Source organism: Columba livia, chromosome 1 (assembly GCF_036013475.1).
Source record: "Columba livia isolate bColLiv1 breed racing homer chromosome 1, bColLiv1.pat.W.v2, whole genome shotgun sequence".
NCBI lineage: Eukaryota > Metazoa > Chordata > Aves > Columbiformes > Columbidae > Columba > Columba livia.
Genome location: NC_088602.1, coordinates 19,852,561 through 19,880,404, shown reverse-complemented (window position 1 = coordinate 19,880,404; position 27,844 = coordinate 19,852,561). Strand labels below are relative to the sequence as shown.

The window sequence follows — 27,844 nt, the reverse complement described above, 5'->3', positions numbered from 1 at the left end:
TAGTCTGTGCTTTATCTGCTTGTCAATGAAGATACTATGGCAGCGTCAGAAACCTTCCTAAAGTCAAGGTAGACAATATCCTCTGCTCTCTCCATATCCACTGAACTGGTCACCTCATCACAGAGGCTGCCAGGTTAGGATCCTGAAGGATTTGCAAATGACCCCTTTGTAAATCCATGCTGACTACTCCCAGTTACCTTCTTATTGGTCTGGAAGTGGTTTTCAGGTGTGCTTGGTCCATCACCTTCCCAGGGCCTGTACCCCCAGTCCTCCTTCCTGCCCTTGAAGACAGGAGTGACATTTCCTTTCCCTTGTCCTCGCACGCCTCTTCCAGCTGCCGTGTCCTTTCAGCGACAGTGGCCTCTCAGTGCCAACAGCCACTTCCTCCCATCAGGCCCAACGCACTGAACTCATGTCCAGGTTAAGTGTTCCCTGACCTGGGCCTGTTACCTACTCCATATTGGGGAGTGGTGTCTGAGGAGGTGGGAAAACAGATCTGCACCCTGCTGTGTGGTTTTGCCTCTCCCGTTGCTAAGCAGTTCCCTGTTATTTTCTTAGTAACATCACAGTAAAATTTTAATGTAAAAATAATCACACAATAATGCATAAGATACATCAAGCTATGGAAATAAGTAAGCTACAAGCATTTACTCACAAAATCTATAAAAGACAATGCAGTTAAAACTCTTTAGCAGAAAAGTAGTGACAGAAAAAACACTTAATTTTTTCAAAGTTTGACTCAGAAGAGGTTTTTCTGTCCAGCTGACGCGTCAGTCTTCTTGTCTTTATGTATCGGGCTGGCCTTGTGCAAAGGAGCCGTTTGAGCGCTTGGCAGGTTTCCCTGGCATCTCAGAATTTTTATGTCCTTAACGTAGAGTTTCCTTCCTGTGAAGGGAAGAGCCCTGGCCAAGGTTCCTTGGAGATACAAGTGTTTCTTTGACTGGCTCAGTAATGACTCCTTGTCTGAGGGGAGTGATAAAACCCTTTTTTTCTCAGTCCCTATTATTAGTTTGTGTGTGCGCATTTCAGATTGCAGCGTGAACCTGGCTGACACAGCACAATGGCCTAATTAAAGGGTGTTAAAAATTGAGGGTAGATAAAAACGTGAGTGGACTGCGTTGTCCTTGGGGCAGAGTGTGCAACAGCAGATGGTGAAAACGTTGCAGAAGCCTGGAAGAGTGAGCCAGGTCAGGCACAAAAAGTTCTACCTGCTCCGTTTGGTTGTCCTTAACCGGTGGCTGAGCAGTATTTTGTAGACATCAGAGCAGGCCTTGGTGTGTCATTGTGTTCCCTTCTTCAGTGCTGAAATGTTTGCATATAGTTCTGTTGGACCAGAAAATGCACCAGGTTCCGATTTCATTTGTAGTGAGGTCAAAACACTGTGTGTGTGTCTGCCTGCTGCTGCGGTTCCTGAACAGTGGCAGCGAGTTCCAGGTGCCTCTTGGAAGGGCCGTGAAGGGAAGCGTTAGCATTTCCCAGCTCTTCATCCAACCGCATTTGCTGATGTGCTGCTTTGTAGTTTGAGTCTTGTTGTTTGCAGTACTTTGAGTACAAAAGTGTGTTTTCAAGGAAGTTATCACTCAAGTATCTCTAGTAACCCCCCGGCCTGAATTACTTACTTCCTGAAAATGTTCTTCTCTGCGTTAGGTTTCAGTGCAAACTGCTGGTGGCTGCACACCCTCAGAACTGAAGAGGGCTTCTGCTGTACTGTGATTGTGTGCAACATGCTGCTCCCCACGCTGGAATTACAAGGACCATCAGGGGTGAGAAGATAATCATGTTGTCACTCATTAGAGCACTTAACAGTGGTTGTGATTCTTGTGATGGAAACAGTTTCTTTTGTGTTTGGTTTATCAGTCTCCTTGTATTATTTTTGTGCCTAACAAGTGTTGTGTTCTCTTTTTCTTCATTGTTCTCTCTGCTCCTGGGCACAAGAACAATGTTGTTATACTATTAAATCCTTAATCAAATCTGTGACACCTAGGTGAGCAGGGGAGAGGGTTGAATTGCTGCTCTCAGTTGAGCTGTTCTCTCTGCCTGTAGACAGCTCTGCCCTGCAAGACCTGAGGGAACGGGCCGCCGGAAATGATGGCAGCGGACCAGCCTGGACTGGTGTGTCCCCCACCAGCACCCCAGACTGGAAAAGCCACCTCAGAAGGATCTGAAGACATCTGCTTGCGAGGTTCAAAATGCCTGTTGCTGTATGAGGTGAGTTACAGCTGCTGTGACATTGCACTCTTCAGCCCCTGGCAGAGCAGGTGGTACCGGCGTTCAGCGCAGTATTCAGTAGTAAAGCTGCTCTTGGCCGACTCTGCGGAACCGAGGCTTTGGCTCCCTGTTTATCTGGGCTGTACCAGGAGCAGATTTTCTTTCAGATCTCCAATAGTTCCAATACTCAAATGCTTCTGCTAACAGGACTGAAGTTTGTACCTGTTACAACAGGAATCAGAGTAATTGATATTGCAAGGCTGCTCCTTGGTTAAATGATTGGGTTTGGACTTAAAACAACTTCAGAGTTAAGTGAGTAAAAAATAATTTCAAGCAATAAAATATGTAACAAAAGATGAGGAAATTGTGGGTTTTATATTTAAAGAAAAAACAGTGGTGTGGATTGTTTAAGTTGCAGTAATTTGAAGGAGCACGGAAGCATTGTGTGAGCCAGCAACAGCCAAAAAGGACTGGAAGGAAAATGTCACCCGGGGGGAGATTAAAGCTGCACAAAGATTTCACTGTCCACGCAGTCAAGTTTGAGTTGGATGTGTGATAAAAATGCCTGCTGTCTTAATGCAGCCAAATAAACAGATGAAAAAAAAAAACCCTTGAATGAAATTAATAATGAAATCCAAATTTTGATGTGGTTTCTCCAGCCTTACATTGCACTGTAATATACCACCACTGTTACTATTTTTTTTCCAGGGTTTCTATGTCTATTTCTTTCTATTTCCTGCAATCAGCAAGGCAGTGAACATAAATCAAGGGCCTGAGAGGAACCTCAAGAAGTTTGAAGAAGTCAAATGTGAAGTTCTGTAGTGGGTACAGAAAAACCTGATGCAGCTCTGCAGCAGCTGGTCGGGCAGTCCTGAGGGACCAGCCAAGATGAGCAGGGGCAAAGAAAGACACTGCTTCTCGGTGCTGCTGAGACTGCAGCTGGAGGGCCGGGCCCAGTTCTGGGCTCCCAAAAACAAGAGATCTATGGGAACAGTCCCGTGGAGGCCACCAAGATAATCAGGACGTTCAAGCATAGGAGCTGTGGGGACAGGCAGTGGGTTTGTTTGCTCTGGAGAACAGGAGCTCAAGGGGTAGGAAATCTGACTTCAGCTGTGGAATGGAAGGGGCAGAGAAGATGAGCTGGGCTCATCTTAGAGGTGCACAGTAATGAGGACATTTTGTGTAATTTTGTGTTGCATCATACCACTAATAAAACCAGTGCAAGTCAGTATGGTCTTGCTGTACTTTACTGGGGTCTCCACCCTGTGGAACCACTGGGGGTTCCTGGTAGCCTTTCTGTTTCAGAGGGTGAATGCAGGGGAGCCAGGCTGGGGGGTGTGTGGGGCAATGTTCACTTGTGGTTAGGGACCTTCATCCTACTGCTTAGAGAAATATGTGCTGTGGAATGTTAATACAGTAGAGCTGAGAGGTCCAGGAAATCAATGGGAATGCCAAATGCTTGTACATGTCCCACACAAGCTTTTCCAGACAGGATGTCACAATCAGCTTGGTAAAGCCTTTTTTGAAAACAATATGCATGTAAGCACAGGCTTTGCAGGCTGAGGCTCTGTCAGGTACTGTTTGTGGCAAGGACAGCAGCTATTCCCACATAACAGAGATGTGCAACTGCTGTGAACAAGCCTGAGGTTTTCTTCTACACGTTCTCCCCACTTGGTCTGTACACGTCACAGCTCCAGGGAACAGGACTTCTCAGAAAGTGAGGGTACAGACAGCCCCTGGGACACTGAGCAATCCTGGCTGGCTGAGGGGGTCTCTTTGTACACTGAAACAGCTCTCTTCTGTCCACACTGGTCAGAAACCACGTTTTTAAAGCATGGGCACAGAAAGCACAGAGGACCTGTGCTAAAAACAGCTGCATCACCCGCCAGCCTCTAGAACAATGGTGCCAGTGCAGTGATGGCAGCTGCAGCTGTTGAGCCTCACTGACAGCAGCAAGAAGAAACTGAGCAAATACTTCGAAGGTATTTCTCCACCAGGCCTAAAGAATTGGATTTTTATTGTAGCCACTTTGTCCACCAAAACCTTTTTCTTAGCAATTGGATAAAAACCATATAATAGGAATAGGACAAAAACCAGCTTCAAACAACTTTACCATATGCACCTTCAGTATGGATTTGGAATTTGTATCACCAACTAAAAGAGAAAGATGACTGCAAAATCCATCCCTTAACAAAAGCAGCATGAACCCAAATTTTATGCCCATGTCCTGTAGGACTCCTCTCTCTCTCAAATGCCTCAAGGAAAGAAAAGAAAACAACAAAACCCCAAAGGAAACATCCCCTTCCTCCCTGCCCCCAGTCAGCCTTTGACAATCTACTTGCTATGTCAACTCCTGGAGCATTGCTAGACAGTTTTAGGTTAGACTGTACAACAGTTTCTAAATAGAATCTATATTATATGGACTTTTGTTCCAAAACCTTTTGTCCCCACCCCAAACAGCTCAAACATTTACGAGGAATAAGTGCTGTGCAGCACTTGCCACACACAGACACCTACACACCGGAGTAACTGAGGAAGGGCGAGCTCCATCCATGAGAACTGTGACTACAACAGGACCACTCAGCGAATGTGCCCGTCCTTACTTCACCTTCCATGGTTATGCACAGTGACTAAGAACAGCCACACACTGTCCTAAGTGCTGGCAGCGCTGTGCCTGATTCTCAGCCAGCGCTTTTCACGCATTTCAGGTGCCCACACTTAACAAAATGAGGTATCTAACGGATTTCAGAGAGGTGGAGGTACCAAGTCTGTTCAAAACCTAGATGTGCTCATGTCTCATCACCACTGTGCGCAAAAAGACACACAACAATCCTAAATCAAACCAGAAATTAGTACTTGTATGTCATGTTGCTGTTCTAGTCTTACAGCTTAATGGGACAGTCCACAAAATTGAAATAGCGTGCTTTGTTATATCTGGCATCACTTAAATGTGAAAGTTTTGAACTTTCAAGAACCAAAAATTAAAAACTAACCAAAAATTAAAAACTAACTGAACTTTGTAATAAAAAGTCACAGTTCTTAACAGAATACTTAACACATCCGCACCATTTTGATGGTGAGCACTCAGATACATTAAGGATTTATCCCCCATAGTTTTGCTAACGAGATAGGCACATAGTGGCATGTAAGCTACCTGTGGCAACCAGAACAGCAAAGGCACAATCTGCAGGTTTTTTTCTTTTTCTTTTCTTTTTTTTTTTTTTTTTTTAGCTTTTCAAGATGTTGGTTAATTTACAAAGAAAAATATTTTATACCTCATGGAGAAGTATTACATTGGTATTTTACAGCACAGGACCATTACAGAACTGCTGTCATCTGATAAAATGGGTCATTTAAATAAATTAAAAAAATTAGCAGCTCTTTGCACTGAGGAACTGAACTTCTGAATTTCAGGGCAATTTACATTCTCATCTGTCAGGCTGAGAACATCTGAAATCCTCTATGGCTCTTCTTGTCTACAAACAGCATTGCCTGCACATTTCAGGTAGTTACAAGTTTTCTGGTTTGCTGTTTTCAGCTTGTATTTGTTTTCCCACATGTCACTTCACTAACAACTCAGATGTTAAGATGTCTGTAAAATTGTCAGTTGCTTCTCTAACACTAAAGTAGTTTTAAAACCGTGATATAATTAGGAATCTGACTGCGATCCTCTATGAGTGGAACCTATTGAGATGTCCTGTTCATACCTGCAGCCCTACCGGTGTTTGTTCAAAGCGAATGGCTCAAAGCACAACTGCTCCCTCATTGGGAGACAAGAGCAGGAGAAGCTTCAAACCAGAACACAGCCCTAAGCAATTCAAAGTTAGATCTAACGCAGTGACTTCCAAGTGTAATTTCTGCCCACAGCTCCAAGAATACGACAGTTCTGCGTTTTACAGAGAAACATTACAGTTAGAGCAGGTAGAAAATTTTAGTTTACAAATGGAAAAGATCTTTCTATTAAAAAAGACATTTCACATAGTTACCTTAAATAGTTCTTATATGCACCACTCCACATTGTGGAAAAGCTGAAATAGGCAATCTGGACTCCACAAGTTAAAGAAAAACAGAATTATATGTATTGGCACAAATACTTACATCTACATCTGTACAAAGTAAAAAAAGCTGAGAGCCCCGTCCCACCAGCGCAGCACACTGAGCTGCTCCCCAACACACACTCCTGTGGGCCTGCCAACGAGTGGCAGCGAGATGGGAACTTCGTCTTAAGAGTGCGGTGCCCAGAAGTTCCAAACTGCTTTGTCAGTCTCTGACCAGGAGTCAGAAGAACGTCCAAAAACGTGTCAGCCCACTCAACGTGCTCTCAGCCCTGAGGTCACTGCAGCTGCACTCGGTATGCGCCTATGAGCAGCTTCACCTGCAAAAGCAAACAAAGGTTTCAGATTGTTCATGTGTAACTACTGTGTTCAACACTACTTCTAATATAAGAAAAGCATGAGTTGCAAGTGACTAAGAAAACTAAGCATAAAATTGCAAGTGACTATGAAAAAAAAAGTATTCATAATCTCTGATTAACAAAAATCAATTTGTAACAGCCCTACTGAAAAATGAACAGCTTGTAAGACTCAATTACACCACCACTGCATTAGGTGATGGTTAAACAAGTGACCCCCAAATCTGAACCAGACACACACAGGTACTTTCAACTGAATAAGAGTTGAGTGTAAGTTTTAAATATGAAGATCTAGAAAATTTACTGGTGCATCTTCCAAGGACAAAAAGAGATGCTACCAGAACAGGATCTGCTATTCCTCTTACAGCATGTAGTGGGACTGTTGCCCAGACCACCTGGAAAACACAACAGATTACACAGACTATTCCAAAACAGACTGATGTCCTAGGAAACACTTCCAAGTTCTCCAAAACACACAAGCCAAACCATCTGTATGCAAAACATAATTGACACTCCATGTATCTGTCACTAAATTCTCAGGATAGATGGGGAAAACGTTTAGCTGTAACAGCAGTTTATCCTGGTGCATGAATTATTCTGACTGCAGCACAAAAACATTTACTTCTGACAAAACTAACACCCCTGGCAGAGCTCCTGAGTTGCAGCAATGTCACAGAATGGAACTGAGACTGATGGGAACTGGCATGAGGAGAGGGTGGGAAACTCGTAATTTTTACATTCGCAACATATAACTAGGAAGCATTTAAACTATGGAAGAATTACTGTACAAAATATTAATATAGGCATTTAATTTTGAGAGCATTTTGTACCTTGGCAGTAGGAGCTTCGGTCAACCGTATAAAAAGCTTGTTAAGGCCTGCAGTAGGGCTGAAGGAATAAATAAAGTGACTATCCTAAAGGAAAAAAGAAAACGGACAAAGTTAGTGGCAGGATATGACAACATTTTAACTATGCATTTTTTGAAAGGAAGTTGTGTATGCTGCAGAGAACCTTTTGTGGGACCACAGAGAAAACAAGAGGACTTGAAAAAGCATGCGTAGTGATGCATTTAATAGCTGTAAAAAAACTACTAAAAAAATATAAATTAATCAGTAAAAATATGAGGTAAGGTAGGTTGTTAAATCAAGGCAAAGTAGTTATATTTCAGAACTTACTTGGGTCAAAAATTTGAGATGCTGGGTGAATGAGAAGTTAAACAGCTTTAAGTAGAGAGTTCTCAGCTGCCTGCTCAACCCTCAGTTCTGAAGTCCCAGAATCACAGACGAGTTGAGGTTGGAAGGGACCTCTGAGGTCCCATCTGCTCCAACCAGGCACCATCTGCTGCTCAGGCAGGGCCACCTAGAAGCAGGTTGTCCAGTACCATTAAATACATCCCTGCCTTTTAAGGCATAATTTTTTATGGAGTTCTAATATGCAAGGTTTGGAGTTCTCTCCAGATACAAAAAAGAATTAAGTTTCACTAAAAAAACCCAACAACCCTATCATGATAAAAAAAGCTTCAACACAATACTCAAAATCCAAATTAAGGCACTAAGATTTCCCAGGCTGCTCCAGGAAGACTATAAAGCAGTTTTATAGTTGATCAGTTATAAGAAAAGATTTACCAGAAATACAGGGAGCTGGAATTTGTCGTTTAAAACCACAGCTTGTACACTGCATGGTCCACAGAGCCGAGCAATGACATTTTTACCAAGGAAATTTGCATGGAAAATAAAGAGAAGAATTCCCGATCCTGAAAGGGAAGACAATGCAGGCATGTGAAACGAGATCCATTAGTCAGAACAACTGCACGCACTGAATGTTTGAAGACAGTTAGGTACAAATATATATGTGTGTGTGTGTATGTATGTATATATATAAACTGCTTCAGTATATATTAAACACCAATGGAGTATATCAAAGCAACACACAGAAATCCAACCTCCTGAGCCAGTGGATCCCAGCACAGAACACAACTGATCTGGTCACTACGTTAAGGTCTTTTGGCAGCAGAAATAATTTTATGTGGCTATTAGAAAGAAGAACAAAATGAATATGGCAATCCTCAGCACGGCTCACCTCTGTGGTTTTAGCTTTACCTAACGAGAGTTATAGAATTTACCGTGGTTTGGGTTGTCTTTTCTCTTGGTAGGGACAACCGAGACCAGACAATTCTGGATCTTTATGAACTGCGCTGAAATTCAATAAGCAACATTCTTCAATACCCACAAATGCCCCATTTTAATACATCCAATTATATAAGGTTTCTTAATTCGGTAAATTATACCTACTATCAACCACTGGAAGACTTGTATTACAGCTCTTAACAACCAGGAAACTGGACAGACACAACCACTTTCCATCTTAGTTTAAGTAGTAGTTCAGCCACATTAATGTGTTATTTCAAGAAAAATCAGCAGATATTCCCCTGATACACTCAAAAGGTGAATGAAAATGACTTAGCTAAGCCAAGCGTCAGAGATTAGAATCCGGATTCCTAAAGGAATGAAGAAACATTCCCAAGTATCTTGGGAATTCGATTCCCAGCTTTCTGAAAGGCTCTATGGGCCACCCATTGCTGATGGACGCTGGCTTCTTTTTGACGGCAGTTCTAGACTGCACTCGTGTCACGGCAGTGCTGTGACTGTGCTCCCGCACTGCAGCGTGTTCCGTACTGCCTACTAAACACGACGTTCCACCAGGAGGTTTGCCAGGTATGCTCTCAATTCAGATTTTTCAAAATTTATCATTCTGAGGTGAACTGCTCCTTTCCTGTACTAGCTGTCACTTAGCTAACGTAACCTCAGAAAGCTAATGGCACCCATGAACAGAAAGACAGAAGAAAGCCACCATGTCTGTGGCAATTAAAAAACCAAGACAAACCACACCCACAGTGCATCAAAACATCGCTGCCCTCCCTATAATCCATAATCAGAGCATCTTTGGTATAACATACTGCAATATAGTAAGCCATACAACAAGCACTTTAAGACATACTTAACAAGGCAGTTTAATAACACACAGTTCCACCTTTTTTCCCCAAACCAAACAACACGCCCACCACAACAAGCACCCTCCTACCTTCTGGCACGTTTTGGGGGGGTCTGTAGTTAAAATCTGTAGAAAAGTCTGGCCCTTCACAGAGACGATGACACGCGATGGGAAAGACTGGCTCCAGCAAAGCCAGGCGAGTTTCAAAATAATCCCTGATGGTGTCCTCTGCTACTCTCGAGAGCCTGAAAGGCCAAACAAGTGAGACCTGTACTGCACATGGTAAAATTACTTCATCAGACAAACGTAACGAGAGCTTGACACAAGAAAGGATTCCAGATTACCTGTCTGGATTCCCAATTTTCACTTCATCATTTATGCACAGATGAACCCCAAGTCCCAATATTTTGTTAATAAAACATTTTATCAGTGATCTGTTTGTGAAATTTCAGCTATCAGGTCGCTAAAAAGGTGGAACAAATGCACTGCAGCATATTAAAAAATAATTCCAGCTAGCTACATTATTTTGAAGGCTCTGTATGTAAAAAGACGTCCCTGAAACATCACTATGAACCTGGTGGGTAAACAGCAGCAGACAGTCACTGCCCCAGGGTGGCTGATTCACCAGCCTGACTGAGAGTACAATGTAAAAATAAATAAGTCACTGTATAAATTTACTGGCAATACTACTGCGAAAATGCAGTTCACAATTTACTAAAATGCAGTGAAAAAGCAGCAATGCTACCATTAAACAGCCAAACTGGTTCTGCCATGGTGGGGTTTTTTTGTTTGGTGTTTTGTGTGTTTTTTTTAATTTGGTCTGGTTTTTGGTTGGTTGGTTTGTTTTGGTGGTTTGGGTGTTTTTTTGACTGGGTGTTAACTGAAGCGAGCAGCGTAGCCTCCAGAAGAGAGGCCACATTAACCAATAGTATCTGGCACTTTCACAAGCAGGTCACCAAGTAATCCTCGTCAGAAAGCTGTTTTGACACTAATGGGTTTTAAATGCTTTTGCACGGCCAAGGTTCTGACCCCCTCAGCTTCACGGCTGTTGGAGCTATTATTCAGCGCACACTTCCCCTCCGTGCTAGCTGAGGTTACCATCTGCAGAATCTAAAACTCAAGTGTTCGATCATGAAGAAACCACAAGAATTGCCCCATCGAAGCAAGCCCAGAAGCCCAGCTAGCCTAGTTTCCAGATGCTAGACAAAGCCATATTAAATATGGGAAATTACTCAACACTTGTCTTTTTTTGGGACACTGTCCTAGGTCCCAGCAATCTGATTTAGAGGGCTCTAAAACCAGGGACTGCAGCCAAATCGCACCTCTCCTTGGATCTGCTCCCAAAATCCCAGGCACCCGTGACCACAGCATTCTGCAACGAGATCCATAATTCCGTTTTCCTGTGCAAAAATACCCCCCCCATTTCAAACCTATCACTAAACATTTAACAGGATGGCCTGCAGAACCCGCCTCATGGCTTGGCGTTATTTTTTTGTTGTTCTTTTCTCATTTTACACTTTGACGTTTTAATCTGTCCCAAGGTGACGTGTATCACATCCCCCAGTCTACCCTCACAGAAGCTACTTCATATCTGAGCATCTTTCTTTTTCCCTTTGGCTTCATCTGCTTTTGAAACAACATAACTGGAATGGCCTGTGCTATTTAAGGCATTTGGACACCAGAGACTTACGTTTTATTTCTGGCTCCACTACTACGATATTCTCTTCCTTTTTGACTGACAAGAAGCACTGAACTGGTATATTCAGGTAGTGAGTCTAAAAGCTTCCCCAGTTGTTCCTTGTGGCACTCTCAGCTCATGTTTAAGGGTCCAACAACACCATAACTATCTGCATTGACTTTTCATGGTGTTTTTGTTTGATGCCCTTTTACTTTTTTTATGCTTTTTAGCACAGTATTTTATTTGGCATGTCGTAACAGGAGTTTACATTCAGCTGTCCAGTGCTTATACACTTTTCAGTTTTCCTAATGGCTGTATTTTTAGTTTTAGGAATCTTTCATTTCTGGTAATCCCCTTGTCCTCCTTTCCATCTCTTTACTCAGTGTTTAAGGAAGTGTCTGCTAATTCTGTTAGCTCACACCATTTTCATTTCCCATGATTTACGCTAGCTTCCTGCCCAAATGAGATCTGTTTTCTTTCCTGAAATCTCCCCCTCTTCCCCTTGACTTAAATCAAAACTCTGACATGCCTGGTACTGCAAACCTCACCAGAACAAACTTCAAAGTACAGTTTACTCACGTGTCCAAATGACTCTTGAGCTGTTCATACACCAGTATGTTATTACATTGTTTAGCAAAATGCAGCGCGCTGTTCTGATGCTTTGACAAAATGTTACAGTCTGCCCCACTTTCAATCATTAGCCGCACTATATCCGAATTCCCTCTTTTACAAGCCTGTGCAGAAAGTGAGAAAACAGGAGGATGGACAATGACAAATCCCCCGTGAGAACTGAGCCCAACACTGAAGTAAGCAGGAGTACACAAATGAATTAAAATCCAAAATTATTTACAACTCAGAAAACAAGTTTAGGTATTTGCTCTGCAAATGCTAACACAACTCTAAACTCTGACAAATTAGGGAAAGGCACAAAAGACAGAAATTTCTATCTTCATGAGACCTTTCAGAAGGTAACTTCTGAAATTTGTCTCAGCTCTGAACTTTCACCTGTGCTTTCAATCCACATTATTCCAGAACTAAAGAAACCCATAAAAATCACACACCACCTCAAAGAAATTAAGTGCCAAGAACTCCATCCCCCCTTTTAAAAAGTATGATCCAACTCCTAAGGTTAAATAAGAGTGACTTGATAAACACGTTTATATCACTTGGTTTGTTCAGCCTGGAGAAGAGGACACTGAGGGGAGACCTCACCACATCTACAGCTTCCTCACAAGGGGAGGAGGAGGGGCAGGCGCCAAACTCTTCTCTTTAGTGACCAATGACAGAACCCAAGGGAATGGCAGGAAGATGTGCCAGGGGAGGTTCAGGTTGGACATCAGGAAAAGGTTCTTCCCCCAGAGGGTGCTGGAGCGCTGGAACAGGCTCCCCAGGGAGGTGTCACAGCCCCAAGCCTGACAGTGTTCAAGAAGAGACTGGACAACACCCTCAGACACATGGTGTGAACTGTGGGGTTGTCATGTGCAGGGACAGGAGTTGGACTCCATGATCCTTGTGGGTCCTTCCAACTCAGGACATTCTATGATTCAATATAAACAAAAACAAAAAAAAAAACCAAACCAAAACAAAAACCCACAAACAAACAAACAAGAGGAGCACAAACCATTTAAAGGGTCCTGGAATTTTCCCATTACAATAAAATAAAAATTTTAAAAAATAAACATTTCCTTTGCGATAGGGGTGTGGAATAGGCAGTAGGAAGGAGACTCCAAACTGGTTATTTTATTTCTGGCCTGCAATGAAACTACAAAAGTCAATCACAGCAACACCCAAGTAAGAGATTCTCTTTTTGGAATTTTTCTCTTCCTGCTGACAACCTGATTATCTCAGTTTTAAGATCACATCCACATTTCTTAGAGTCAAACAATGGAAGAGGATGAGGCACATTTAGCACTGTATGCTCATAGCATCTGCATTTACTGTTGAGATACAACAGTACATTAAAAAAATGGATTAAAACACTGCCTATAATAACCAAGAGAAATATTTGTATCTCAAATACAGTACATGTTCCCTAAATCAGCTCTACAAACATGCTTTCATGTTCTATTAGTTTGCAAAAAGTATTTACTACAAAACAGTGTCAGGGCAAATACTGAATTTACCTTCATTAAAGCAGTTTCCCCGCTGCTCTGCTGCCTGTTGACGTATGCCCCAGCTTCCAGAAGAATAGCTACTGTTGTTAGAAAATTCTGAAAGAAAACCCAAACCAAACCACAAGACAAGTAAGCAGAAAAGATTATGTTTTTTTCAGAATATAAAGTGACATTTATTTAAAATCTATCAGGAAAATCCAGAGCATGAGACATGACACAATTAACGCTGTTCTCTAGAGCAATTCAGACTCAGGCACACAGATAGCCCCGAGTATTTACAATTCTTAACTGTTTTCTAAATCTACACCACAGGAAGAAAAGAGGATGTTTGCACTAATCACCCAACTGGAATCAAGCTCCCCTTCGTACTTTTATCTATTGTACATGGGAAAATACATAAACCAACGTGAACTAAAGAGCACACCCATGAAACATCCTGTAACTTACTGGTCTAGTTGGTCTTAGTTTGAGAAGAGCTTGCCAGAGTCTCCATGTCCCAGCTCTCAAACAGTAAACCCTGCTCAATCAGAGACTTGCTCTCAAAGTGTCCCAAGTTTGGATCCTGTGTATCCAGAGATCATAACAAGCAATTCTAACACAAAAACTTCAGCCCCCATGACTGACAAATTCAGAGATATCCTCTGCCTCCACTTTCATTCAAGGTAGCTCTATGATATTCTCTGCTCAGGGTAGGGTTTGTGATCAGAATTTATTTACACTACAGTAACCACAGCTGCTGAAATTATGCAATTAAGGTTACCCTGCTATATCCTGTTAACTACCTCTTAAGCATCATCCAAGGGAAAAACATAACTAAAAGAGCCGAGAACCATAAATACAACAATAACCAAGCCAACCTTCTCAGCTGCGAGTATCAATGCAGTTGTTCCATTCTTCTGTCTACCATTAACTTTAGCTCCTTTCCTGATAAGGACCCGGAGAAGGTCATCATGCCCACCAGCAGCAGCCAGCATTACTAGGGTCATTCCACTTGAGTCCTGCAAGAAGAATCATTGCCATTAAAAAAAAAAAAAAAAAAATCTAATACTTTAAGATAAATCAAAGCCACAAAACAAAAATTGCAAGTGTGTGAACAGGTTTCACCAAGATCTGCCTCCCTGGCAGAGGAATGCACATATATATGGCTGTCAGATACCAACAAACTACCACCTCCCACCTATCTTGTCCACAGGCCTCACACTCTGAGCTCCATAATCTGCAAAACCCGTAATGTGCCAAGAACCAGCACAGAAAGGAGGAAAACCAGAATGAGCCAGGAAGAAAGGCAGCGATATATATATATAAGTTGGGGAATGATCCATTAGAGAGCAGTGTAGGGGAGAGGGACCTGGGGTCCTGGTGGACAACAGGATGACCATGAGCCAGCACTGTGCCCTTGTGGCCAGGAAGGCCAATGGCATCCTGGGGTGTATTAGAAGGGGGGTGGTTAATAGGTTGAGAGAGGTTCTCCTTCCCCTCTGCTCTGCCCTGGTGAGACCACATCTGGAATATTGTGTCCAGTTCTGGGCCCCTCAGTTCCAGAAGGACAGGGAACTGCTGGAGAGGGTCCAGCACAGGGCAACAAAGATGATTAAGGGAGTGGAGCCTCTCCCTTATGAAGAAAGGCTGAGGGAGCTGGGTCTCTTTAGCTTGGAGGAGACTGAGGGGTGACCTCTTTAATGTTTACAAATATACAAAGGGTGAGTGTCACGAGGATGGAGCCAGGCTCTTCTCAGTGACAACCAATGGTAGGATGAGGGGTAATGGGTTTAAGCTGGAACGTAAGAGGTTCCACTTAAATTGAGAAGAAACTTCTTCTTAGTGAGGGTGACAGACACTGGAACAGGCTGCCCAGGGGGTTGTGGAGTCTCCTACTCTGGAGACATTCAAAACCCACCTGGACACCTTCCTGTGTAACCTCATCTGGGTGTTCCTGCTCTGGCAGGGGGATTGGACTGGATGATCTTTTGAGGTCCCTTCCAATCCCTAGCATTCTGTGATTCTATGATATTTGAGGGTGAGGAAGACAGCAAGTCAATGAAAGAATAAACCAGTAGCCACTGGAGCTAAACTGCAATGGCCAAGGCAGCTGCTACCACAACGCTGCTTTTGGATTTTATTGGAGCATATGTACGAAGAGACCTCTGAGAGTGGTTAGCCCCCACACTCATTCTTGCACTTCCTACCAGATGCTACAATCCAAGGAACACATGCTTGCCTCACTAGTTCATTTGGCATCTTTTCTACTATGCTAAAAAGTCTTAGCAAAATCTATAGTTCTCAAATGCTACATAATACGACCACACAAGATCACCAGTGAAAATAGTGGTATCAGAGATTTTAATCCTCAGAAATAGAACTATAGTACTATTTAACAGGAAAACAAATCCTTGAAAGAAAAGCAGTAAGAACACAGCTGATGATGAACTGGCAGAGAACTAATTATTCATGGAGTGAAGAGGTCCCACTCTGTCAAACAGAACATTTTTTTTTTTAATGTATAGATATTTTACATAGTTTAGCCACTTGATCTGATGGGTATCATAATTCCTTATACCATATTCAGTTCTGAATTTAATATTCAGTTAAATCCGGTGGGCAAACCTGCAAATCCAGTTACTAGGATGCTTCTATCAAACTTCATTTTTTCTTTGGAAGAAACAGAAAACAACTACTGAAGCCTCAACATCTGTATTTCATTTTCTCACGCTGTGCTTTTTTCCCCAAGGTGAAACAGAAATCTGTTACTAGCCAAGATGGGAAAACTTCTCAAACAACCCAAATTTGTACTCTTCACTCCTGACCCACCCCAAAAATACTTGCAGAAAAATTACCTCTTGATCCAGATTATATTCCTCGCTTGAAGAAAGTGCCATCTTTACTGTCATGTAGTCTCCACTTTTAACAGCATCCCTCAGGAGAGCTAGAAAACAAATTCAATGCAGTTACAGGATATTCCACTTTGAAACACCAGCTAAGAAATGTCCCTTCCTCCCAGCAATTACTCACTACTTGATATCGGTCCTGTCGACACACGATTCTCATCTTCTCCATCAAGATGCTTCTGAAAGTCTTCTAGCGTCAGCCATTCTAACTGCATGTCCATACCCAAACTCAAGACTTGCTGCTTGCCATCTATCATGTATTTGATTTTATGGAAGAAAAAACGCAAAGTAAGTATTAAGTATCTTCTGAACTTCCAAACAATTCACTGCTTGCCACTGCTTCAATGATCAGCATCTTAACATACTACTACTTTTCACTCAAACTCTAGAAGTCAGCATGGAATGGTTCCAAACAACGAGGGCTACGTTACAAACACACATAAAATGCTTTTACTTGAAACAAACTATTGTTTGTTCCAATAAATTAGGCTGAAGCGATAAGAGAAGGTGAACACTCCATTACTGTGATAGCAGAAACACACTGGAAACACACTGGAAAGTTATCAGTGAGTTTCAAAAGAAAACACCATGTCAGCCTCCTGGGGAGACACGAATTGCAGCGCTAAAAGATGCAAGCAGGAATGAAGAAAATATTAACTGCCAGTGCTCAGCTTGCCCATACATTTGTTTCTACTGCTCACCAGAGTTCTTCATTTGACACACATCCGCCATTTCTTGATCACCTTCTGCAGCAGCGTAAGTCCATGTGTCTGTTTCATCTTTTATGTTCCTCCTTTCCTTGTACACCTTGCTGTCTTTTGATTTTAATTCTTCTATGAATTTATATTCTAGCGAAGATTCTTCTCTTTTGCAGTTATTCTCAGAATATTCACTTTTTTCTTCTGAAGCTACATTAAACAAGTCAAATGCACTTTTGATATCCTTAAAGCCTAGAAGACAGTTACCAAGAGTGACTACTTGAGCCACCAAAGACTATTACATAACAAAGTTTAAGTGAGTGACCAGAGTTCGTTTAGAAAAGGTCTGTCCTCCTTCCATAAGTTAATCATTGCTGAAGCACAGGAGCAAGCTTAACAACGTAAGCTAAAAATCAGGGAGAGCTAGTTCACCTCAGCTACCCCCTGGCAAGTCTGAGTTCTGCTTTCAACACGGCACCATCTTCTTCTTAAGAAATGTAGTTTAGAAGTATGTGTAAAGTATTACTTTGAAAATATGGTTCAGTATCTGTGATGAACAGATGACAGACATGCTGTATAAGGAACAATAATTAATAACTCTGTCTGTTACTACTTTTCTAAGCATTGTAAGCATCTGCGCTACTTGCAGGGAAAGAGGTTTCTCTAGCAACAGCTACGTGAACCATCACAGCTCCTCCAATGTGCATTCACGGTTATCAGAGGTGCAGTTACCTAGTTCTCCTCAGTTCAGCCTCAGAGTAGTGAGGGAATTTATCCTCAATAAAATCATCCAAAATTTTACTGAGATCAAGATTGGTAACATTAATACTCCATTATACTACTAAGAACAGAAATACACCCTAGATATTTTTCTTCATGTATCAAATAATCCAGTTCCGGTGATATTTTAATGGTTGTACAATGTAAAAATAAACTCATCACTGTGCCTAAAGCAAGACGCAAGAAGTTTGTCTGATGGGAAAGCACTAGTTTTCTAAACACAGGAAGTGTGTACTCATAGTATCAACAGAACACTTCTGGAAACAGCCAATAATTGGATGAACTCCTCTAGAAAAAATACTGTTGGATGCCATGGAAGCATAGTCAACAAAATTAAATGAAAAGGGGCAAAATCTTGACTTGTCTACAACAATGTTAGAGATTTCTACACACTTCTATGCTTCATACGTGAGAGTACAGACATCATTCTCATGCAGCATATATTAACAAAGCCATTAAACAGCAGACTTTTGCTTCCTAAAATAAAAGCAGAAATTCTTGTTTCTGGTATGTATAACAAAACTACACACTATCTGCTCTTGTAGAAATAAGAAGAGAATGTCCTGAAGGGTCATTCTCTTCTCTCCTTTAAGCAGTTAGCACTTACTTTTTATGCCTCTTTGTTCTTTTCTGTTCTTTTCTTCTTTTTCAGACTCTTTTTTTTGAGGTTTTTCTTTTGTTTCAGTTTTCTTTCCTTCTTTCTCCTGATATTGAGAACAGAGATCAAATTAAAGTGGTAGAGAAAAAAATGGAAAATAAAGTCCTTTCACTACTCCAACGAGAAAACATATTCAAAATTAATACTACTGAAACCTGTATGTAACAGACTTGTGGACATTCCTAAGAAAATAATTGAACAGGTGAGTCAAGGGTTAAGTCTGTGAAGGCTTCTTCCTTAAGAGAAGAACTGTTATTTCCAAAATAGAACAACTTCAATTCAGATTTCTACCACATCTCAGCCATGAATGGTGTTTTATGGCTTGAGATGCAGATTTGTCAAAACCAGAGTTTTGAAGGAAATTTAAAATTATGAACTTTTCATTTGTTCCAAATACTGAACCTGACAAGAATGTAATTACTTCAAAGTATTTAACACCTTTGTAGCACCATATTCAACGCAGTTATAACAGCACTGACTTGAACCTTAACAGACAAAACCTGACATCTGTATACAGAAGGTTCCAAGTTTTTCCAGTTTACACATACCAAACGTTATGGCAACAGTCATTTGTGAAAAACAGATACTTGGAAAAATCCACCAAAACCCACCATATCTGCACAGAAGACTAAGCTCAGCAATATCCAATATCACAGAGGAAATTTATGGTAGATGTAGATATACAGTCAAATTCACTAAAACAGAATTCAGCTGCCTCCAGCAAAGCTTCCCTTCTCCTGCAATCCTCCCTCTCTCCATTCAGCCAGAGAATTCCAAACTGCGAAGTAGGTGGGACAAGGCTCCTTCGCATGGCTTTTCATCAGCCTGACACTAACCTGGTACAGGGATAGCACTGCTTTCCTCAAAAACTACCCCAAAAGAAGTCCCCATGAGAACTACAATCTGAATTTATCAATAAATGCTACCATTTCTTTGACACAAGAAAATCTTCAATTAGAATAGATGAATCTGGTGTATCATAATGCGTTAGAGGAGCTGAGATATTTAACTGTCTTTCTCGCCCCCAAACCTCAGCTTTTGACTGCTGACGTGATTAAGTAGCAGTACAGACAGCTGTCAGTCCTGGCAGATGCCCAGTGTTTGGAACACGGGTGTCAAACTCATCTTCACCAGGGGCCACATCAGCCTCATGGTTGCCTTGAAAGGGCCAAAGGTAATTTTAGGACTGTGTAAATGTACATTTATACAGCTCTAGAATAACATTCGGCCCTTTGAAGGCAATCACAAGGCTGATGTGGCCCCTGGTGAAAATGAGTTTGACACCCCTGATTTAGTAGGAGACCTGTAACTTACTAAAGGGATTACCGGATTTTTGCTGCACAGAGGAGCTGTTAAAATCAGTAATCCTGAATTCCATTCCAGATTTCCAATACTGATCAGGTGCACACCATACACTGCGTATTTATTCTTGGAGATAAACTGAACGTAAAGAATGGTTGGGCATGCAAACTGAGTCCAAACAGAGAATGCTGTGTTATAAATTGACATGACAGTGCTCTGCAATCAGAGCTACAGGAGGAAAGACAGGTAGCTAAAACATACACAATGATTCTATTTGAAAAGAATAATCTACTTGGACAAACAATTCAGTGAAGCCAAAAAAGCCTTTAGAACTCACCACCAAACCCACCCATGTAATAAATCCACAGTCGCTCTGGAGAACAACAAACTAGCTACAGAAAACATTGTTTAAGTCTCCAAGACTAAAAAAAAACAAGAAGCAGAATGCCTTCCTTGGTTCCTTGGAGCATGACCATGAGCAAGCCACATGGACAACTTACAAGAGCACTGGCTGAAGAGCCATAAGCAAACCAACTTTCACCTGCTATTGATCTCTTCATGTTTGGAGTGACAAGATTTTTATACTACTGGTAAATAAAACAGAACCCCAAAACTTTATCTGACTGTCATCACTGATCTCTCTCTATGAATGCTATAGCCTCAAACTATGAGAAAATACTTGGGTAATATCGGGCCATTGCATTTCAGTTAACTGAACTTCTTGAGACTGGGCTATGCCTCATAGTAACTGCTTAACCCTGTTTACAAGAGCTTTCACCACTAAGCTCCTGCAAAAACACTGTTCTGTGTACCTCTGCTCTGAGATTATGCCACTTAATTGTCTACCCCAAAATCAGCTACCTTATGTTTAAGGTGGCCTGCTCCATACATAAAACAACCCTCAGCAGACGACCACAGCTGAACCTACAGAAGAAAATTGCTGCCACAGAATTACAGCCTCAGAAGAAGTGGTATATAATCCGTTAAGTATCCAAGTATTTTGGCTGCAAACCTGCTATAAGTCAGACATGGGATTCTCTAAGCAGTCAAAGTTTTATGAACTGCAAACTGCATTAGAACACTCTAAAGCAGCTGAAGAAAATTATATTCTCAGAAACATTCCCAGAAATATTATTTTATTTTTTCCATTTTTTCTCTTACCTTTACCATCCTGCTTCTCTTAAAACTCTACTGTCTCAAATAAAGTAAAATGAACATTCCAGTATTTGCTTAGCTCACTTCTTCAAACAGGTACAGCATTTGTAATTAATTTGGAACAATGCCACGAAACAAAGCATCTTCTTTAAGCACCCCAGGAATTCTAACAAGCCAACAGCACAACTATCTGGGACACCTGGGTCTAGAAACAATTTCCAATTCTCAGGTAGGTGCTAATGCATGTAAGGTATAATGGAGTGGCTGGCTTTTGAAAGAGATCAAGGGTGTGTTTTAACTCAGAACAGCACTTCATTGTGCAGTGTTGGATGGGTAGTTGCTCAAGATTGAATGTCTTACTAAACAAGTAGAAAAAAGTCAAATTGAGGCAACTGGTGAGGGGAACAAAGCTAAAAATGACAGCATGCTTTGAAGGAACAGGAAATCTCATTCTAAATACACATAACAAACAGGAGAAGTTAATATTTTCACATTTAAAGACACCCTCATCTCCTAAAGCAGGGGTGTCAAACTGATTTTCACCGGAGGCCACACTGGGGAGGCCTCCGGTGAAAATCAGTTCGACACCCCTGCCCTAAAGTGTTCCCTCCCTTATAGTGTTCAAAATCCAGAAATTTTTCGGTCTCTCCTACACAGTGATCAGTGGGCCTTTCTTTAGCTTCATCCAGCTCACTAACTTTCCAGTTTGTATTTTTCCCTTTGCCATCCTGAGCAGCGGCCTTTTGAGATACCTGTACCCCACAGATGTTTGATTTGATCCCCAGTCCCCACCCCAAAGCCTTAACATCACTCACCTCCCCAGGCGAATCCGTGGACTTGCGCCCTCTTTCATCAGCACTCAATTTCAAACCCTTCTGCACTGGTGAAGGAGGTGACACTTTCTCTACCTCTCCCGGTACTCTTACTTTTTCTTGAGCTTTTTGCCTTTTGTGCATGCTTTTCTTCTCTAAATCTTGAGTTTCCACTTTTCTACCTTCTTCTTTATAATCTTCAACTTTCTGATTTTTTTTCTTCTTTCTTTTAACCTTAACATCAACACTATCATCTTCATTACCTGCTGATCCATCAAGATGCCTATCAGCAAAGGAATCATTTTCAGCAATTTCTTGTTCCATTCTCTCCTCTCCACTTATTGCTATTTGCTGCTCGTCTTTATTTTCAGAAACCAAGTCTGAATTTTCATTATCAGTTTCATGAGAAAACGCATCTTCTAGAGTACTTAATTCTGAGTCAAACTGAACATCCCCATGCTTCTCCTTCTGTGATTTTTTATCTTCTTTAGAATCTTCTTTAGATTTTATTTTTAAATCTTTAACTTCTCCCTTCTTTTTCTTGATTTCGTTAGTATCTTCTTTCCTTTGCTTCTTTGGGTCCTTCGAATCCTCCTTAGTTTCCGAAGTCCTTTTTTTTGGCTTTGAATCTGAAACCAAAGTATCTGAGGAACTTTCACATTCTGTTCTGGGTTTTTCTTTGAGTTTTGCAGACTTAGACTTTTTCTTCTTCGGATCATCTGGACTTCTATCCTCTCCATCTTTTGACTTCTTCTTTTTCTTCTTTGGTGAAACATCCTCTTTTGTTTCACTTTGCCGGTCACTGTCAGATTCTGCTTCAAACACATCATCATTTAGAGATAGTTTCTAAAAGGTAAAGAAAAAAATAAAATATTTCTTTCCCCATTAAACGGTATCATTCTGGTGTAAACTATACAAAAATAGTAGCAGTGGTGCTTGGAAAAAGTAAATCTCTTTTTAAACACTACAAACATCATTCCACATTGCCAAATAGTAAAATTTGTAAATGCAATTCTATCTCACTTACCTAAATTATATTACTAAATACTTGGATGAGAATCAATACATAAACAAGTCAAGAAAACCAATCATACATCCAACAACAAGATTCCAGAACAGAACTGAATCTGAACTATTTTCTTTCAAAAACAATTAACCTGATTTTGTAAAATTTAGCTATAGGTTTCCCAGAAGCAGGGTACCAGTTTTCAAAGCAGATTCTTATGCTTGATTTTGAAACTGATTGAACAGTTGGAAAACAAAAAGCCATATGCTGCCTTCTTACCATTAATTTTTCTGTATTCCTATCTTACCTAATTTAATGGTTAACATGCAATAATTCAACAATCTGCTACACAAAGCAGGATTGTGAATTGAGCTGCGCTCAACTGTGGTGACAAGGCAAAATGCATGTGCATAGGGAAATGGGGTTGTTTATGTTGTCAAAAACAAGCTAAAATGACCATACGTCATTCATACAGTCCCACTAAAAACTGAAATAAAGTTTAGATGGATTTAGAGTCCGCAAGTGAACTTGTAAATTAACCCTAACCAGAGAGCCGTAACAATATCCATTTTCACCTGAAACAAAACACCTTCAGACTGAAGAGATTCTTTAACTCTTCTTAATTCCACATCCAAAACGTTTTCCTTTCTCCCTCCCCCAATTAGCAGAGCCTCAACAGGGAATACGTCTTCAGTGTACGACACTGGAAGGTGAAACGCACCTGTATGTCTTTTTTAACAGGTTTAGGCTTATTGTCTACAATCTTTTTTCTGAATTCAAGCAGCACTTCTTTGCAGTCTTCCAAATGAGCCTCTGGTTCCCAGGTATCATCATCAGAGGTGTATCCTTTCCACCGTACCTTGTAGAGAATTTTACCCTGTAAGAAAAACCCCAACAGTTAATACGATACAGCACAGTATTGCATTTACTCACTTCTTGGGGATCTCAGTGGATAAATCACTTTGTGTATAAAGAAATTAATATATTGTGAGTTCAACTCAACGCTGACATAAGAACTCCCAGAATTATTTCCATCTGTATCACATACTATACTAAGTAGCCTGGTAAAACACTTCAGTAGTTGGAGTGGTTTTATTTAAAAAATTGTAATATCTATAATTTGTTCAGAACCACAGCTACAATGTACGGATCATAAATTCCCAGTCATTTTACTGAAATGGATTTTCTGACAAGTTATAAAACTACTTAAGTTTTATTATTTCTTCTATTAAAAAGCCAAGCTTGAATTGTTTCTCTTTGCTGAAGAAGTTGATGTAAACCCTTTACATTTATAATGCATCAACGACATTCACCTAGTTTTATATTGTAACTTGTAACTTACGGTAGTTTAGTTCTCAATGCCACCTTTGATAAACTGAAATACTAACGATCAGAAAAACAAACCAGCACACCACCAAGAACAACAACAACCAACACCAATGGGAGCAAGTTAAACCTAGAGAAAATCTGCGTGTGCATCTCAATGTAGTTATAAAGATTTTGGTAAAAGATGACATATGAAAGCCCTAGACCAACTGTTTCAACAGTATTTAACTTCACCATGGGATGAAATTGCACCTTTTAGTCTCTACCTTGTTTGTTTCAGTAGACTAGAAAGTCTTTTACCATTAAAACACACAGCTTTCCATCAAATTATCTCTTGCCTTTCTCCTAAATAAAGTAGTCTGAATCCTTATGTTTCTCAAGATGGACTCATTTTCTTGCGGAGAGGCAACTTACTAGCTTGCGGTCATGTTGCTGCTATAGCCAGACAAGTGGCAAACTCAGAGCCCCCTGCACTGAGCTTCACTGAAGAGCTAAGACATGTCCTAGGAAATCAACCTGGTCACCTTTACTCATTAAACCTGAGTCTTTTCAAACAGATGTCTGACAAAAGCTAGCACCAAACTTAAGGAAATCCATTTTCCCTATAAAAAGCTGATAATGAGTACCAGGCAACATAGCCACTCCTAAACTTATTTTCTAAATATAAAAAGTGCACAGGTACTACAGAAAGCACCTTTGGAGAGACAAAATACCCGTTTCTTTAAGAAATAGATTGATAATGCTCTAAAAGAACCTGAACTGCTAACTAAGCCTGGAGAAGGAAAGCTTCATAAGAACCACCATTTGACACTATTAAATGTATCTATATCCATAAATTTACATTTTTGCCTGAGCATCATTAGCCTTTTACCAAGTATATGTATATATGCCATTAAACTTTAGCAATCACCTCTACTTCCGGTCTTCTATATTTTGCTTCACAGATACAAATAAATAGCCTATATTCAGATATATTAGTGTAATACGTCTCCTCTTATAATTTAGCTTAACCATACACTCTTGATTCAGGAATTAGTTTTCAAAATCATGTTCACCTCTCTCTTTCTTTCCTGTGATAGGATTACTCACAAAATAAGTGATTAATAACTTTCTTATTACAGTCCCAGAATAATTTATGTTATAAGGGATCTCCAGAACTAATAATAAAATGCACCGCTGCAAGAACTGCTGACTCATGTCCAGCATACTCCTGTGTGGGGACTCCCAGCTCCCTCCCCACAAATCCGCTTCCCAGCCAGCTGGCCTCTCACCTGCCTGGTGATCCAGGACTCAGCTGCAGAGTTACTGTGACACCCTTATAACTCAGGCACAAAATAAGCTAGAAGTCTTTTTTTATAATAATTAAGAAAGCTGGATAAAAGTTTAATACAAATGTAAGACTATTTGGCTGGTGGATGACTTTACATTCAGTACACAGAGAGTGATACAAAAATGCAGTTTAAGTGAAGACAGGATTATCATACTAAAGATACATACACAGCCCTATACTCGCCTGTCAACATTATTTTACTGCACGTTGTTATTTCTTTCTTCTTACAAATAACAGAACACTTCCCACACATTTTTATACTGCTGTGGCTTCTAGGAGAACTAGTGATAGGGCTAGAAACAACCTCTACAGATAGGGGTATCACTATGTCATTGAAGAGCAGAGTTAAGGTCATCCAGCTCGGCTGGGAAATATCACAATTTGCACTGGAGTCTGTTGTTTTAGTAGAATTCTAGTGCAGTGTGAAAGGGTTTCTAGATGTACTGAGAGGAAACATTCCAAACTTGTACTGCTAATGCTAACGTCTCATTTATCAGCAGGTCTAACTCCCCAGCACAGACCCATCCCAGAAGGACTGTCTGTCTGTCTGTCCCTCTCACGCTGCCTCTACTGCCAGCTCCCGCAACACTGGGACTGCGACTGGCCAGAGCTCCTCTGTGCAGTGCTCTCCAGCTTCTGCAGCAGTAACACGGGAACACCCTGACTGGCCTCAGGCTGTGCTGCACAGCGGCACACTCACTGTATTTGCTTGTATCAGACCTGGGAATCTGAAAGCTGGGAATCACCAGCCTAAAGCAGACTATGTAAAATACACCGCACTGAACATAACACAGCTTTTCCCAGCCATTTTGGAAGTTAGGACTGGGTGTATCTGTCCTGCCCTGTGTTTCTGAAGCACAGGAGCACGGCCCACGTTTAAGGGCACTGGAAAGCTGACCTGATGCAGCTGGAGCCCATGCTACACAGCTACAACCAACACGTTCTGGGCAAGGCACACAAGCACAGCGAAGCCACGCTGACCCAGCCTGGAAACCTCAAGTGCACATAGCTCAGGACCTGCTGCAGAATGGGCTGCCAGGAGGGGGAGGATAGAAAGAGGGGGCGTAAGACACCTTTTCTACTAGGACATGCCAGTAACCTTTTTAAGAGATGGCACTTGATGTGTTTCAGTAATCTTTAGAAGTGTGTGGAATTGGTATGACTTGCTCCCCCCTGGCCTCCAGTACAGATTTTAGGTTCCATCATGAAGGGGAGGGGGAAGGAGGAAAAAACAAAAAAAAGGGTGCTCTTTCAACATTTCAAACAGTCTAGGCTGCTTTCAAAGAAAGAAGACAAGGTGTGATATTTCTAAGAAAAGCAAACATCACTACAGCTACTTATTTTAATTGGAAAAAATCCTTATTTTAAGGGGTCTTTACACACTGTATATGCCAGTAAACAATAGCCTCACTAAATGTACTTTGAAACGAGCTCCAAGTTCTCCATTATATTCAATCCTGCCCATTTCTGCACTCAGCTCTCTACATCAAAACACTGCTGCAGTTCAGGCATAAGAGCGAGGAATAGTTTAACAACACAGACAAAATAAATAAATTAGGAAATATACTTCAGACTTAATCTCTTTCGTCAAAGCGGTAAGATACAAAAAGCTCGCTTGCAGAACTACGCACAACGTATTTTAAACCGGGGTTATAACGGACCGCCTATTTTTACACGAACCACGCAGGGAGCCCTGCCAGAGCAGCGGCGTCTGCCCGCACACCCGGCGCGCAGGGAGCGGGGGAACACACCGGGAGGACGCGGTCGCTCGGGCCCGCCCAGCTGCAAGCGCATGGTTCAAACCCGCTCGCAGCCCCGCCGCAGCTCCCCAGGGAGCAGGGCGAACACCCGCCCGGGCAGCCGCCCCTCGGTGCGGAGACAGCCGGGCTGCCCGCCAGCTCCGCCGCACGGCAGCGCGGCCGCCCTGAGGGCCCCGCCGCAGCCCCGGGAGCGGCCGGGGGCGCCGCGCTGACAGGAGGCGGCGCCGCGTACTCACCCCCTCGGTCTTCACGTCAAGGATCTTCTCCACCTCGAACACGTCGTCCTCCTCCTCGCTCTCGCCGCCACCGCCGCCAGCCTCCCCGCCGGCCTCCCCGCCCGCTGCCGCCGCGCCCGCCGCCCTGCCAGCCCCGCTGCCATCTTCCTCCCCGTCCTCCTCGTCCTCCGCCGCGGCCGCCGTCTCCTCCTCTTCCTCCGCCCCCTCCAGCCTGTCCGCCGCCGCCTCAGCCCCACTGCTGCCCGCCGCCGCCATTTTGGGCCGAATTTCAAACGACAACTGTGAAAAGCGGCTGCGACATACACCGCCGGGCGAGGAGGGAGCGAGGCGGCTGCCACAGCCAATCGGCGCCCCGCCAGCCCGTGACGCACAGGGGCGGGGCCGCGAGCCCGGAGGCTCCGTGCCCTCCGCGCGGCAGCCGGAGGCCCCGGCGGGGTGCGCAGGGCTGGCGGGGCGCGGCCTCTCGCCGGCTCCGCCTCGGGAAGGCAGCGGCT

The 27,844-nt window shown here is 42.1% G+C and overlaps 2 protein-coding genes across 11 annotated transcripts in view; one reads left to right on the top strand and one right to left on the bottom strand.

Moving 5' to 3' along the window:
* The window catches only part of PSPC1 (paraspeckle component 1), a 64,007-nt gene extending 60,571 nt beyond the window's left edge, over positions 1 to 3,436 (top strand). For all 4 annotated transcript variants that reach the window (XR_010469653.1, XR_010469655.1, XR_010469670.1 and 1 more), the window contains 3 exons: positions 1,648 to 1,763; positions 2,044 to 2,208; positions 2,917 to 3,436. The gene's annotated coding sequence lies outside the window, so the exon portion shown is untranslated. The remainder of the gene's footprint in view (positions 1 to 1,647; positions 1,764 to 2,043; positions 2,209 to 2,916) is intronic.
* MPHOSPH8 (M-phase phosphoprotein 8) lies at positions 622 to 27,791 on the bottom strand. Of its 7 annotated transcripts, XR_010469638.1 has the most exons (16): positions 27,351 to 27,779; positions 23,420 to 23,575; positions 21,696 to 22,538; positions 18,373 to 18,469; positions 16,989 to 17,237; positions 16,412 to 16,537; positions 16,237 to 16,325; positions 14,260 to 14,400; positions 13,412 to 13,498; positions 11,868 to 12,022; positions 9,701 to 9,855; positions 8,245 to 8,372; positions 7,795 to 7,978; positions 7,450 to 7,533; positions 6,307 to 6,583; positions 622 to 2,430 (listed from the first exon to the last, which is right to left on the bottom strand). XR_010469638.1 is itself a non-coding variant. In XM_065049246.1 (14 exons), the coding sequence occupies exons 1-14, from the start codon at positions 27,603 to 27,605 to the stop codon at positions 6,542 to 6,544; spliced, it is 2,565 nt and encodes an 854-aa protein (XP_064905318.1). In that variant the 5' UTR covers positions 27,606 to 27,781; the 3' UTR covers positions 4,192 to 6,541. The 7 variants fall into 7 exon arrangements, 2 of the variants coding, with proteins under 2 accessions (XP_064905318.1, XP_064905303.1); XR_010469641.1 differs by lacking the exon at positions 7,795 to 7,978 and having other exon boundaries at positions 27,351 to 27,773; XR_010469642.1 differs by lacking the exon at positions 622 to 2,430 and having other exon boundaries at positions 4,192 to 6,583; positions 16,989 to 17,195; positions 27,351 to 27,791.
* Positions 27,792 to 27,844: the final 53 nt, after the last annotated feature.

Coding starts and splice junctions, on each gene's coding strand:
- MPHOSPH8 (XM_065049231.1), bottom strand. CDS start 27,605: ATGGCGGCGGCGGGCAGCAGTGGGGCTGAGGCGGCGGCGGACAGGCTG. Junction 17,238..18,372: donor AGAACAAAGAGGCATAAAAA/GTAAGTGCTAAC, acceptor ACTGTCTTCTAG/GCTTTAAGGATATCAAAAGT. Junction 12,023..13,411: donor GGGAAACTGCTTTAATGAAG/GTAAATTCAGTA, acceptor CTTTCTGCACAG/GCTTGTAAAAGAGGGAATTC.